Below are 14,358 nucleotides of genomic sequence, written 5' to 3'. Positions count from 1 at the left end.
GGACCCCTATACTTTGAGAACCACTGCAGTAATCTACAACCACCACCAAAGAACCACGACTCACCCACAGTACGTGTCCAAGTGTCATCTGAGCAGTCATCAGCTGGGTGAAGCTGAAACTGCAGTTCCCTGGCAGAATTATAATAAAAAATCTCCCTCTCTCCATCCTCCTTGTAAGCTGTTCTGAATTAATGTGTCAACGGTATTAAAGCTAGCCTTGTGTTAAAGTACTTCTGTGCAAATGTTAAAATGCCAATGCATGACGGCTTCAGTTAAACAGTGTGCGTGCGTGCGTGCGTGCGTGCGTGCGTGCGTGCGTGCGTGCGTGTGTGTGTGTGAGACATTAGAGGAGCTAAAACACCTCCAAGAAAGTATTTGAACAGGATGTTAAGTAGGCTCCAAATCGGTAAGAGAGAAAAAGATAAAATACGTGCTGTTCTCAGTGCTCACAGTGAAACATATTAAGAATACAAGGTTTGGAGCAGAATGGAGGTACTGTACCTGACAAACACCATTCTTTAATACATCTCACTGTCAGAGCATTGACAATGTGTGGATAATTATTCTATATTTGTTTTCCACACTCCACACAATTCACAACTCAATGCACTATGTATTATATTTCCAAAAGGCCACATAATCGCATATTTCTGCATACTTCCTGCAATTTCACAGCATAAAATCACATAAAAACATTGCATATTTTATGGCAAAATAAAAATTGTGCCCAAAGTGGGCATTTTCACCTTATCTTGGGCATGTTATTATCAGTGATGGACGAAGTACTCAACCCGACTATATGATTTTCAAGAGTTTGAAAATATTCAAACCTTTTCAAATGTGCTGTAGTTGCGAGCTTGTAAATCGTCTATCGTTCGCTATTTTCCAATATTGTGGAAATTAAATAAATAGGACTTGAGTGGTTTAACACAAAGTCTGAAGAGCAACACAGAAAATGGCAATGTAACACTTTCTACACTCAAGGTGATTTGTTTTGTCAAGAAGGAAATGAGGAGATAAACAAAACAGCGATAGAAAAAAATGCATGTTTCATGAATACCAACACGGTAACTTCGCCTCGTCTGTCATTTTTGCAATATTAGTATTATTGTTTGTGTGTTTGCCGCAGATGGATTCTGATGAAACTGTAATAAAAAAGGTAATACAAAGCCAGCCTGTTCATTTATTTGCTATATGAAAAGTGCAGTTATAAAATGTGTCGGAGAACACAAATAAATAAACCTAACTAATGTTTTCCTTGCCAACCTTTTAGTTTCTTTCTTTGTGACAAAACAGCCTGCTATTTTCAATTGGGGAACTGAATGAAAAGAGTTCCCGCAGCTCTCAAACAATAACAGAGAAACAGTCAGAGGGAGAAAACCACGGGAATAATGACAGCACATCTTCACTGACAGATACTGGGAGATGACTGTGTATTTTTTAGTTTTTTTAAATATGAAATACTGTCAATCCACAATGTCTCAGGAGGACAACTATACTGTATGCAAGAACTACAGGATTACAATAACAAGAGTTATTACTACTGACTACTACTTCATGCAGACATTTGTTGGTCACTCATTCTCATGTCTTTTTGTTGTTAATGTTAAGAGCGTGATTTAGACAGCATGTTACTTGGACACATGCTCGATTCATTGTTCACATACAGTTTCAATGCACAGAATATGCTATTCAGATACAGTAGCCTGTTGATTAGACAGATGCTACAGTAGGTTCATTGTTTACCTGATATCCCCGTCTCTTGAGGAACTACGCTGTTCTCCCTGCGTTCCATTTACGTAGGTGATTAATTACCTAGTTTATCACATGTCCCTCTGGATAGGAACGTCTGCTACTGTACAGTAAACGCCTAAATTGCGTAATTGTTAATTGGACAGACAGACAGACAGACAGACAAACAGACAGACAGACAGACAGACAGACAGACAGACAGACAGACAGACAGACAGACAGACAGACAGACAGACAGACAGACAATTCTAGGTGAGGGATTTAGCTTTAAAGGGGTCTTTGTTCTGGGAGACAATTGTGGTATTAAATGTTATAACAAAAGAAATAAAGTCCTAAACATTGTGGTTATCAAAACACATAATACAATTACAACCTACAGTATGTAACGAGAAGCTATGAAAGTATAGTAATAAAAATGTGCGTGTGTGCGCGTTGCCACTGTGTGTGAGTGCGTGTGCATGTGTGAGTGTGTGTGTGAGTGTGATTTTAATGTGATTTAATCTGCGTTGGTCCCAGCCGTCACAAACTACCGTAAAACAGCCTCTGGCCATTACTAATAGTCTTCAGTCAAAGTGGAAAATTTTGGCACTTGTCGCAAAATCTTATATTAAAAACCGTCTATCTTTCTTTGCATGCAGGCAACCCCCTCTGCACCCCAACACTCTCTCTCTCTCTCACACACACACACACACACACACACACACACACACCTACACACACACACACACACACACACACACACACACACACACACACACACACACACACACACACACACACACACACACACACTGAACAGATGTATGGGAACGCGGAGGGGCGTCTGACTATTAACGTGTTTTGTCAGCTCTGCGCCTGCAGATATGTACAGAACGACACCGGCTGATAATAGCAGATAAAGCGGAGCAAAGTAAAGATGCAAAAGGCCTCGTCGCTGGAACAGCTTGGGTCCAGGTTTATTCCCCGCACGTCAGCTAATACCAATCTGGGAATCCATCAGTTAACACGCACGCACGCATGAAATAACGCATGCACTGCACACAATGTACTGTGTGCAGTGGTGTAGTACATTTACTAAGTAACATAGGCCTACTTAAGTACATTTTTGAGTCATTTGTACTTTACATGAGTATTTCCAATACTTTTATTTCTACTCTACTGTACATCTCGGATCCAAATATTATACTTTTACTCCACTACAATTATTTGAAAACTTTAGTTACTAGTTACTTTCCAGATTACAAATTACAATATTATAAAACACACATAAACCACTTCAGCCCTATTCTATACCTTGGCTAGCCGATCTACAAGCTCAGAACGCGTCGTGATCGCGACGCATTGTGAGCTTACTATTTTCGAATGTTCACCCCAGAATAGGGACTCCTGCAGCAACTACTGCTAATGGTGGTTGAGAGAGGAAAGAAGTCTGATAGACACGCGCGCGCACAAAGACAGACAGATTATGGATCGTTCCCACAACTGTGCATGCTTGTAGCTCATTTCGCCCTCTCCTCTGAAGCTTGTTCCCAACGATTTCCGTGGGTCTGATCAATGAGGGCCTGCTTCTGTACAGACAAAAAGAGAGGTTTTTAAAGTCTGAACGTGAAAGGTTCAGCAAGAAGGGAGCGGAATCGGTGGGTTCCATCGAAAGGCCATTATTAACCGGTTTGGTGGAAATGCACTGCACTTACGGTGCAGTACTTTCTGTACATGTGCCGACGGGAAGTTTTCATGCGTGGGCTCAATTTGCTTCCAAAGATTACACACTTACTCAGCCTCACAATGCAAGTCAAAAAGAAATCTCTCTATTCTCCCAAAGTGCTCCCGCGGTTTGTCAAGTTTACCAAAGGAAGAAAGAAATTCATTATCAACTATTTCTATGAACAGATGCCGGCTGTTTTATTCTTTCCACCGCTGTAACGAAAGCCCTTGTTAAAGAGACTGACGCAGAGTTACCGCTTCTGCCTTTGTTTCCCAAAGGCACAGTTCAAAGAGAATGTGACCCGTTCTAAATTTTAATGATTTTATCGCTTGCTCCAACTTTTTAATCAAGAAAACAGCTGAGGGCAGGTTCATTCAGTGAGCTGTTGTAGCTAATTAGGCACAGTTTTTTCTTTTTTTCTTTTTTACTATCCCTCACCAGTTACCTTCCATCTGGTTGCTCCGAGGAATCCTGAGTTCGAACGGTAATATCAAGGATGTATTAAGATTTCCCTGCTAACTTTAGAGAAAGCGAGCTCCAAATTACCTAAAGTGCACTGGGATCACTTTGCCAACAAAAGGATAACTTTTAAGTGTTGTGTGTAATTAAGTGTGACTTTGGGCCATCCCTGTAGGTGAGCTAGACGAGGGAGCACGGCCATCTGTTCACCATATGGGAGGAAAGGACTTGTGTCCCAAACTTGTTGCATATATAATTATCTCTCCCCCTGTCTCCCCCACTCCCCTCTGCCCCTCTGTCTCTCTGTCTCTCTGTCTCTCTAGCTGTCTCTCACACACGCACGCACACACGCACACACACGCGCGAGCACACACACACACCGGCACACACCGGCACACACGCATATTTAATAATCTTTATTTGCTTTCACATTTAACAAGACATTCTTGAACACAAACAAAATAGTAGATGCATAAACGTGGGAGACTCACTCAACAATAACTGTTTCAGGATTCCGGAAGCGTCTCCTCCATAAATGCCGACTGCCAACACATAAAGACACACACACGCACACACATGCGCACGCACGCACACACACACTTCCTTTGTGCACAGTTTTTGTATTGTTGTTACTGAGGTAAATGTACATGTCTGTCAAAAGGATAAAACACAATAAAGCTTAAGAGCTTGTTTCCATTGTGTTCCTTTGAATGTAAGTGTGCATGTGTATGTGTGTGTGTGTGTGTGTGTGTGTGTGTGTGTGTGCGTGCGTGCGTGCGTGCGTGCGTGCGTGCGTGCGTGCGTGCGTGCGTGCGTGCGTGTGTGTATGTGTGCATGTGTGCATGTGTGTGCTTGCATTTGTGTGTGCATTAACTTTTTCTCTGCCATTTTAAACATAGCTGTAGTAAGCAGCTGCCAAATTGTCCTTACCTTTTAACGTGGGCACGCGCACGCATCGTGCACAATCTGTGCGCGACTCATCTAGTAGACGTGTAGACTCGGTGACAAGCTTTCGAATACAAAAAACCCCATTGAAAAAGACATATCCGTTGCCATGCTGTATCTCTGCTTATCAGCCAGTGTTTACATGAAAAAGCATTGAAAAAAGCCAACTGTGCGCTATGGTAACACGTGGACACGTTCGCGCACAAAACGCACGATATGTGCGGGGATCATAATCCAGGCGTGTAGAGACTGGATCAAAGTTTCCAAACGCAAAAATCAGATTGAAAAAAGAGGGTTCCATCGCCCAGTAGCTTCCACTTCTGTTACACAGTAAACCAATGGAGGCGGGACTATGGCCCAGGCTCAGACTGGATACGGAAAGCTGGATCCGGTCCAGACCGGAAATGACCGGATACAGTTAGGGGGGCGGGCCTAAAGTGCCAGAATCAGCGAAAATCTGCGCTAATACTTTTAATCCTTTCATAATGATTAAAGCTAATTAAACCTTGCGGGCTCTACGGGCATGGCAGCGCGGTACAGCGGGAAATCTACGGTCTCTACGGGGATCGCGAGGTATGAGTTAAAGGGCCAGGCTCGGGCCGTTTCTGTATTTCACCATCGGCTCAGAACCATGCTTGGAACATTTTTTCACAGTATGTGGCTAGAATGGAGGGGATGTGGGAGGCAGCTGTTATGGGAAGAAATATATTGTCCAGATGAAGATGAAGATGAAATGTCCAGTTTTATTTAGAGGCATAGCAAGTTAGCATTTACAGCATATACCATTACAAGGCTTCAGCCTTGTCTGCCCTAACGGCCCACGGCCTGGGTAAGTCCTTCACCTCTCCCTACAGAAGTCCCCCTCATCTCATTTGTTTGTGTCTTTATACCCTTCTCTCAAGCTAGAACCCAGGAGGTCCCATGGCCAACAAACAATAGGTGTGGCATGGTCTTTTACATACAGTATTCATTCAATGCTGAGGATGTAAGCACAACAGAGGTAGGTGTCAGACCCCCTAGCCAGGGCCAGAGATGCTTACGCATATGTAAATAGCATTTGTCCCACAGCAACTAAACTTGAGGAAGCAAACTTCTAATATTTCCATAACATAGCACCCTAGGCTAGTGGTTCTCAACCTTTTCAGGCCGCGACCCCCAAAATAATCATAATTTAACTTTGTGCGGTATACAGTAGGTGGACTTTTAACAGACACCCAAGTGTTGAGAGGGTTGAGAGGATGTTGGAGGCTGAGGGGGCCAACCATTTTCCAGTGTCCATCTTATGAGCTCGTAAACTTTTATGGCCCGAAATTAGGAATAATGTAGGGCTATAGGAAGTGGCCTCATTAAAACATATATCTAACACATATTAGCGCGGCCTTGGGGAGCGGACGGAGTGATGGAAAGCCCCTGGTCTGCTCTCATGCTCTTTATCTCGCCGTCTCCATGGACTGCATCAAATGAGGGGGTTCAGCCAAGGAGAGAACGAGAGACGGAGGCGGAGGGGGGAAATTAAAAAGAGGGGAAGAAAGATTGGCTCCATCCTTAAAGGATGACTTCAACCATGTTCAAATCTTAATTGGTTCTCACTAACAGCTCATGATAAAATGCTAAAAAAAAGTCATGTTTAATCGACAATTTCATTGTGTTCTCACTTGTTATTCAGCGTCTACAATGCAAACGCATCAGCATTGAAAATGCTGTAAAGTGCATGCCATGTCGCTAGGTGGCGGTGAAGCACAGACAGATGAGTGCCGCCATTGTACTTCCTTGTTTACATTCACCATGGTAAAGACGTGGCTGCACTTAGTCTGCACGTGAGCCACACGTTTTGTCGTTTCCTCCGTTTTTCCTGTTCGCATGGAGACGCGGGGAGGAGCGTCTTCAAAGATTTCCACCCTGGAAAGAGGTTTCACTATTTGTTGCGTTTTCAACCCCCGAAAACGCTTTTTTCAGATCTGACATTTTTTTGTGAACAGCACCTCAGAGGAGGGCTGTGGACAGTTCGGGAACCCACCTACCAGTGACCCTAATGTCAGGCAGAATTTACTAGAATTTACCAGTATATTCCCTGGCTGCTGATTTGGGATCCAGTTTTGACCCGATAGATCTGTAGCCTACTTGGAGGCATTAAAAACACTGGTCATGTCTTTCCAGTCCACTTTCAGGCTTTTATTCTGAAAGTGTTAGGTCCTAGAAGTTGTCTGATTCCATCCAGCATACCCATGTGATGCATTTTTGTCACGTATAGGAGCTTCTAACAAGGTTGTTTCTTACAATAAATATCCTATTTCAATTGTGAAATGACATACTGTATGTTGACAGTGATTCATCTTTCTTGGCTGTGGACGATAGTTTTCTCTCAAATATGATAATTTAAAGTCTCCACGGCACAATAATTGAACAATTTCCATCTGGCAAAACTGCTGCCTAGCAACAACCACCACTCGCTCTGTCACTGGAGAACAATTTCAGAGGTGTTTGTATCTCTAGTTTCTCTCCGCAGCAAACGTCTCCTCAAAACCATCGCTGCTTTCACTGGTGGCCTGAATGAAGCCTTGGGCAGAACCAAACTGATCGGCATACTATAGACATGCTCCGAGCACAGCCCTGCACTGGCCCCCTACTACAGCAGAGCCTGGGCCAGGCCCCAGTCCGGGCCATGTATGTATGGAGTATGGATCCATACATTTGCGACAAAAGAAGTCTCGAAACACAACCACCCTAAGGACTACAAACCATGGATTGACATCTAGACCTACTGCACATACAGTACAACAGAGCTGCTGCCTTTAAATGCATTTTGAGAAAAAATGATGCTGCTATTTGTTACAAAAGCTTTATACCCTGTATATATATAAAATGTCCACGTGCGTCATAGCTACATTTGGCAATGTAAACGTAAGTTTTCTCATGCCAATAAAGCTCCTTTGAATTGAAATTGAAATTGGATCCCACTGCAGTTCTAGGCAAACCCTGCTGTGATTGGCCAAAAGTCGCTGTGATTGACAGTTCTCGTTTTTGCAACAATGCCTGAACCTAACCTTAATCCTAACCTCAGTAAAACTATGCCTGCCAGGCAGCCAATCAAGAAACAGGTGAGGCAGGGCTATCCTATAACGTCGGTGGAATTAATAATCACAAGTCCGTCAAGGGTCCTCAATTGATTAGCCCGAGCCCGACCCCGAAGCAAATTCATTTAATCTCTCTCTCTGACGTGAGACAGTATAGACAACACACAACTCTCGGATGCACGCCGCTCGCTTGCACTGTCTGATGATGATAGCCTTATTAGTCTGCGGAACAGGCCACATTTTGTCGATGACGAATAAACCCTCTTTAATCTCCCATCTTTCCTTGATCAACATCAATCTCTGGACTCAGAGAACAGAGGTTACAAGGTGAGCGTTCTGTTGTGAGGAGGATGTGTAAATTGTTATCGCAGTAGACAGAGCTAAACAGTTTTAGGACTTTTTTCAGAGGGAGACACTGGGGAGATTCCATCCCAAGTCCTCAGCGGTCCCAAACCCTTAACGCCATCAACGGCCACAGCAACGTCATTATGGATGGAGAGGAGAGAACACCTTCCTCAGCCCGGGGATTTGATCTAGGGAACTTTTTAGGTTACAGGCCAAGTTCCTCTATTGCGTTACCCCTGCCTGCGTGCGAAATCCTCTCCCACGGCCCCTCTGTCCCCAGACGAACCCCCTTTAAGACACTAAGATAGGAAGCGTAGATAGACTGGAGAGTCTGTGTGTGTGTGTGTGTGTGTGTGTGTGGGGGGGGGGGAGACGGGATGAAATCCTTTCCAAATGCTCTGTCTTTGCTTCTGGAGTTCCCTCGTGGCCAGGGGGGCGTGTGAGGTAGTGGTGGTGGTGATGAGGGCGTGTAACGGTGAGGAAGAACAGAAGTGGAAGAAGAAGATAGGAGGGATATCGAGTGTGTGATGAGCTGCTTCTATCTTCTGTTACAGAGCCAAGTGTTGGCTGTAACCCTCAAGTAACCTTTGTTGCAACTATAGGGCTGGGATGATATGGGTATAGCTCACGATACAATATCTGTGGTAATATGTGGCCCTCGGTAACGATAATCACAATACACGATAACAATATCACAATGTCTGTTACAAAAAAAACAAAAACATAAAAGGCAAAAATCTGGAATTAATAGTCTGACATTTTATTAGATTTGTGTGCCTAATAAATGATGTACAAAAAGTTGCATGCATAGTGCCTCCTCCCAACAGTAAAACACTGACTGTAACTTGTAAAATAACCCCTCCCTCTCTAAAATATCCTGTGCAAATAAAATGTATAGACAGGACAGGCCGCATCCAGTACCGCACTCTGCGGCAACGCAGGGAATTCATGCATGGTGAAATAAAATATTGATATTTGCCAGCAGCTATCGATATATTTATCCCGAGAGGGAGTATCGCGAAATATCGCAAAATCGAAATTTTAACACACCCCTAGTTGCAATGTCTGTCTGGCTGTCTGTCTGTTTGTGTTAATATGTGTCTTGTGGCTTCATAGTCTCTCTTTAATGTTTTGTTTAGTTTTGTCCCTCCCCTCTCACCCCCTTAAACTCTTGATATTCAGCAACCTTTTAATGTGTTTATTGAGTTGAATTAAGCAATTTACAAATAAATCTCTCTCTGTTCTGACAGAGCTGTTGATTGGTGTCGCTGACAGCCTGCTGTTGTCTCACGCCAACCGTTTGGAATCCTGCGGTCAGAAATCATTTGAATCAATGTTCATCTCATCATAACCTCTGTTAGCGGCTCCTGTTTTGCATAGAGTATCTCTCCAGTTCACACTGTGTGCGTGGCATTTTACATCTATGCATCAATATAGAAATCATTATAGATGTATGTTCAAATGCTCACTAGCCGTATAACACAATGGAATAGGGTTACATCTATGTCAATATATGCAGAAGGCATGTACATCTTTACATCCGCTCCAAAAAATTTGCTCTGTCTGTGAATAATATGGTGCAGAGACATAGCCTAAATCACGTTCCCCGCGTGTCAAAGGGAACAAGAAGTGAAGGTATTCCTTTTCCACAAAAATGAGAAGCAGTAGATTTAAAGCAAACACAGAGAGAGCTGTTCTGCAAATGACTGGACTCCAGTTTTGATCTCGATCCACTCGTTCGTTCTCTGTAATTTTGATATCCATCTTGGTGACAAGATGTGAAAAGGTCAAAAGGAGATCAGAAGCCAGACATAATAGTATGATATCCAAAGTGTACTGTGGACATAATGTATGTAATCAACAACAAAAAAAGGAAACAAAAATCAAAACAACAATATCTAGCTAAAAAAGAAGCACAGCTTGTTGGCAAACTGCTTGGCGTATAAGGCCGCACCCGAAGTGGAATTTCTATACCAGCGGTCGGCAAGTAAGATCGTCATTAATGGTGAGCCAGAATATAATCAATGACTAATTTAACAACTGGAACTTGTGACAGCGACAGGTCATAACTCTACAAACTACAACTAGAACTGCACTCAGCCAAGGTGCCAACTTTCGTCTTGTGCTCTCCACTGGCGATACCAGTGACATCACCACTGGCATCACCAGGAATGCTGGTCCCTCATTGGCTGTTAATGATGACGTTCACAGAAATGCTGGTCCCTGATTGGGCTACAGGCTTAAACAGACACAGACACCGACATATATACAGTAAAACTCAGTACTGGTGCGCTCTGTTATGAAAGTTAATAAATAAAGATGTGTGTGGTATAACTGCATTCTGACACAAATGTGTGTCGGACACAAACGTTACAGGTTTAAACAGAACATTCCATCTGGATACAGATAGTCCATACTGCTTTTTGAGAAGATAAATCAGCCTAGCTCTTTCGAGCGCAAGGTCTCTGTTCACATTTGGACACAGTTTGTTGAGTGGTGCTAACCGCTCCTACATCTGGCTTTGTGTGTATGTACGTCCGTCTGTCCGTATGTCCTGCAAAACAAACTATGACTCCACAACAATCACATCATAGTGTTTTGTCTCAAAGACGCCGCTCACTTCAAACTGGGTGTGATCTTTGTTTAATAAGGCATGTGAAACACCTTCCTGCAATTCACTCTCAACGTGGCTAAAAGCCCAGTCCTGTTTTCTATCGATATAGCCATTATTTAAGCTCACAATGAGCCACGTTGTGAGCTTGCAGGTCGCCAAATGTTCACGCCAGAATAAGGACGTTAAGGTGAGGTAAATTTAAGTATCAGTACTGTTCAGCCATCAATAATACAGTCAGTGCTGACCAGCCCGTGAAAGGGTGGCTTCCTTGGCCTCTGCCGGTGCTGTCGTCGTACTGTTCCCAGATATACCCTGTCTTGGTGTATTGTTTGTAAACGTTGTCGATGACACTTGTCCTGAGCTCCCGATAAAGGGCGGCTGCGTCCTCCCGATGTGGTCCTTCCAGGTTGCCGTAGTGGTGCAGGGCTCTCACGGCCAGGTAGTTCATGTTGATCCACACGGGGCCCCGCCAGTAAGGGCCGTCGTGTTCCGTGTTCCACTTCATGTACATAGGGTCCGCTCGGGAGAGCGAGCGGAGGCCGTAGGGAGTCCACAGCTTGTCCGGGTCCCTCATGTCTCTCAGGATGCGCTCTAGCCTGGGTGAGTCGGGCTCGAGGACGTGCAGCAGGAAGGGGAACAAGCTGACGTAACCGAAAGCGTTTATGTACTGCGGCCTCGGGGCATGGTGGATAGAGCGCACAAGCCGATCCGTGGGAGTCTCCTGGTGCTGCCCAAGAGGTACGTATACCTTCTGCAAGGACACTGCCTCCGTGTGGTTGCCATAGTCACTGAAGGCACGGAGCTCCTCGGACCAGTGGAGCTCATCGAGGAGGCTGTTGTCGCTCAGCACTCGGTGGGTGCGCTCGTACTCGTGGTGGGGCTCTCCCAGGAGCCGCGCGATGCTAGCCATGGTGCCCGACGCCAGTGCCATCCAGCAGCGTAGGTCCACGTGGCGCTCGTTCGCCGAGGGATGGGAGGCTCGCGGGTAATCGTCAAGGCCAGATGTCAACGTCTTGGGGTTGAGGAAGCGATCTGTGTCACTGTCGCGTCCTCGCCAGCGGTACGAGGTGCGCAGGGGACCCGACTGCGTGGTGTTGTACCAGTCGTACCATGTTTTGAGCCTCGGGTAGAGCCTTCGGAGGAACAGAAAGGTCTCCTGAGATGACGCTTCATGAGGGTTGGAGGAGACCTGCTCTGTGAGCACCTGGAGAACCAGGAAGAAGGTGGGCGGGTTGGCGTTCTCACTGTGCTGGGTCCCAAACACAGCGGGGACCTTACTTAGAGCCTCATCTCCCAGGATCTGCTCGCGGGGGATCCAACCGTCAATGTTGATGAGGTCCAGCCAATGGGAGATGGATTCTCGCATCACCTTGGGGTCCCACTTGCTCAGCAGCAGCTGGTGAAAACCCTCGTCCCACAGGAACCCTCGAGGGAAGAAGGAGCGGGACGGTACGGCAGTAAACAATGCACCTTCGGGGTACAGAAGAGGGTATTTGTAGTGGGGTGACTTCACCAACGACCGGCCGTAGAAGTAGCCCATCCCACCCAGCATGTTGCTGAGGGCCGCCTTGCTGAATTTCACCTGAGCCTGGCCAAAGCCTTTGCTCTCGAGGCCAAAGGTCTTCTCAAACTTGGCATCAAAAGCAGCCTTCCCCTTCTCCAGCTCCTGGGTCACGGTGGCGCCCGCCAGTTGGTTGGGCCGGTCGAGGAAGCTCCCGGACTCAAACAGGACTTCCATCTGGAACGGAGTCTGGACGGTCACCTGGTGAACCACAAAGTCACTCTCCTTCCGCGTGTCAGCCGTCTCTGCTAGTGTCGGCATGTGCTGTCGGTGGTGTGGCTTATTGAGGCCAAAGTATTGTCTCTCCTCACCGGAAGGGGTTTCGTAGACAAACCTGCGGTTCAGACTGCCCTTCACAATATCAGTCAACTTCTCCAAACCGGGAGAGACGGTCTGAAGGTAGTTGTAAGTGGAGTATTTGACACCGGAAGACTCCCCGGGGGCGACAGGTTGGCGGAAGGTGATCTTGAAGTTGCCGAGCTCCTCGGAGAAACCCGTGATGGAGCTCAGGCGGTCCCTCCCCTCCACGTGGGCCTCCAGGGAGCCCTGCGTGTCTGCTGCCGCATAGAACATCAGAGAAATGACCGGCGCCTGGGAGACGGAAATGTCTTGATTGGCGGTGATCCTCCAGGTCCAATCCCCGCCGTGGTCCCCACCGCCCCTCTTGACGAACTCTGTGGTCAGGACGAAGTCGCTGTCTCGGATCTCCTGTACGCCGAAGCTGAGGCCGTCGTGCATCAGCCAGCCGTAGCTTGGTAGGCGGTCTCCCTGTTCGCAGGTATGCCTCAGGTTCACGTCGTCCGTGTCCTGGAACTGACGCATCCACATCAGGCCCGTGACGATAGATCTGGGACTCCTGGTTTTCATGCCAAAGTACACCTGAGGCCTGTACGAGCCCCAGAATCTCTCAGGGGAGACCTTGGCGCCGGTGCTGTTGGCATCGAGGACACGGGGTGACGGGTGAAGGGTCACCACTCGAAGAGAAAGCAAGTGCTGAGAATAGAGCACCCAAATGTGACGGCAGATGTAAAGGCCAATGATGGAGAGGATGACGAGAATGACGTAGACAATGTCAACCTTGTTTTTATTCTTCTCTCTGCGGTGCAACGCGGTGTGCTTCTTGTCTTTCTTAGGGAGGGGAGTGCGTTCCCCATGGGCCAAGGACTTCCTCTGCCTGACCATCACGCCATCTACTGGAGTTGTCTAACGTACACAATCCCAACTGTTCAAGATTTGTCGCTACCTACTCCACTGGCTACTTCCTGATTAACGTCAAGGAGAGGTCAGATCGCATCATCACAAGTACTTGGAGGAAGGTCTATGACATCAGTTATCTATGATGGCAGTACTATGACATCAGTAACAATCGTGTCACGTCAGACATTGCCATATTTGGGAAGGTTTCAGCCCAAACCGCCTGTCCTTTGACTTCCACAATAGAATGTGTGTTTAAAAGTTAAACATTCAATAAAACATGTCAAAATGACATGTGGACAACTTCAACCTTATGAAAGGGGTCATTGCCCAGTTAAGGAAACCAGGCACAACTTACTGTATTTGGCCAATCTATAGAGAATCAATCCTGGCCTCTGAGTAGGCTATTCACCATATTCCTGGCCCCGCCCCCGGCTTCGTGTTCATATCCTGAAAGAGGCGGAGGCTGAAAAAGCTGGCCTGAAAAACATCATTTTGGTTTCCTGTGTCCTTGCATTAAAGTGTCAGTAGTTGGCGTACTGGGCTCTGAATTAACCTGTGTTGCCATGTCTGCTTATAATAAGCAATTTGTGTCTTTTAAACAAAATGGTGTAGTTGCTTATTGGGCTGCCTTACTTTCTAAAAAAAATTAAACCAGTGGTTCCCAAATCCTTTCATATCAAGGACCCCAGATTAACATATTTGTCCA

The 14,358-nt window shown here is 45.9% G+C and overlaps 2 protein-coding genes across 2 annotated transcripts in view; both read right to left on the bottom strand.

The window, feature by feature from the left end:
* The window catches only part of LOC308281723 (zeta-sarcoglycan-like), a gene marked incomplete at both ends in the record, with an annotated part of 572,868 nt that overhangs the window by 75,884 nt on the left and 482,626 nt on the right, over positions 1-14,358 (bottom strand). The window lies entirely within an intron of this gene.
* LOC308281515 (mannosyl-oligosaccharide glucosidase-like) lies at positions 11,100-13,637 on the bottom strand (the record flags this gene model as incomplete). The annotated part of the gene is made up of 1 exon (XM_080721733.1): positions 11,100-13,637. The coding sequence occupies one exon, from the start codon at positions 13,635-13,637 to the stop codon at positions 11,100-11,102; it is 2,538 nt and encodes an 845-aa protein (XP_080577859.1).

Source organism: Nannobrachium achirus (assembly GCF_963921795.1).
Source record: "Nannobrachium achirus genome assembly, chromosome: 3".
NCBI lineage: Eukaryota > Metazoa > Chordata > Actinopteri > Myctophiformes > Myctophidae > Nannobrachium > Nannobrachium achirus.
Note: the sequence above shows the minus strand (reverse complement) of the source record. Positions and strands in the feature narration are given on the sequence as shown.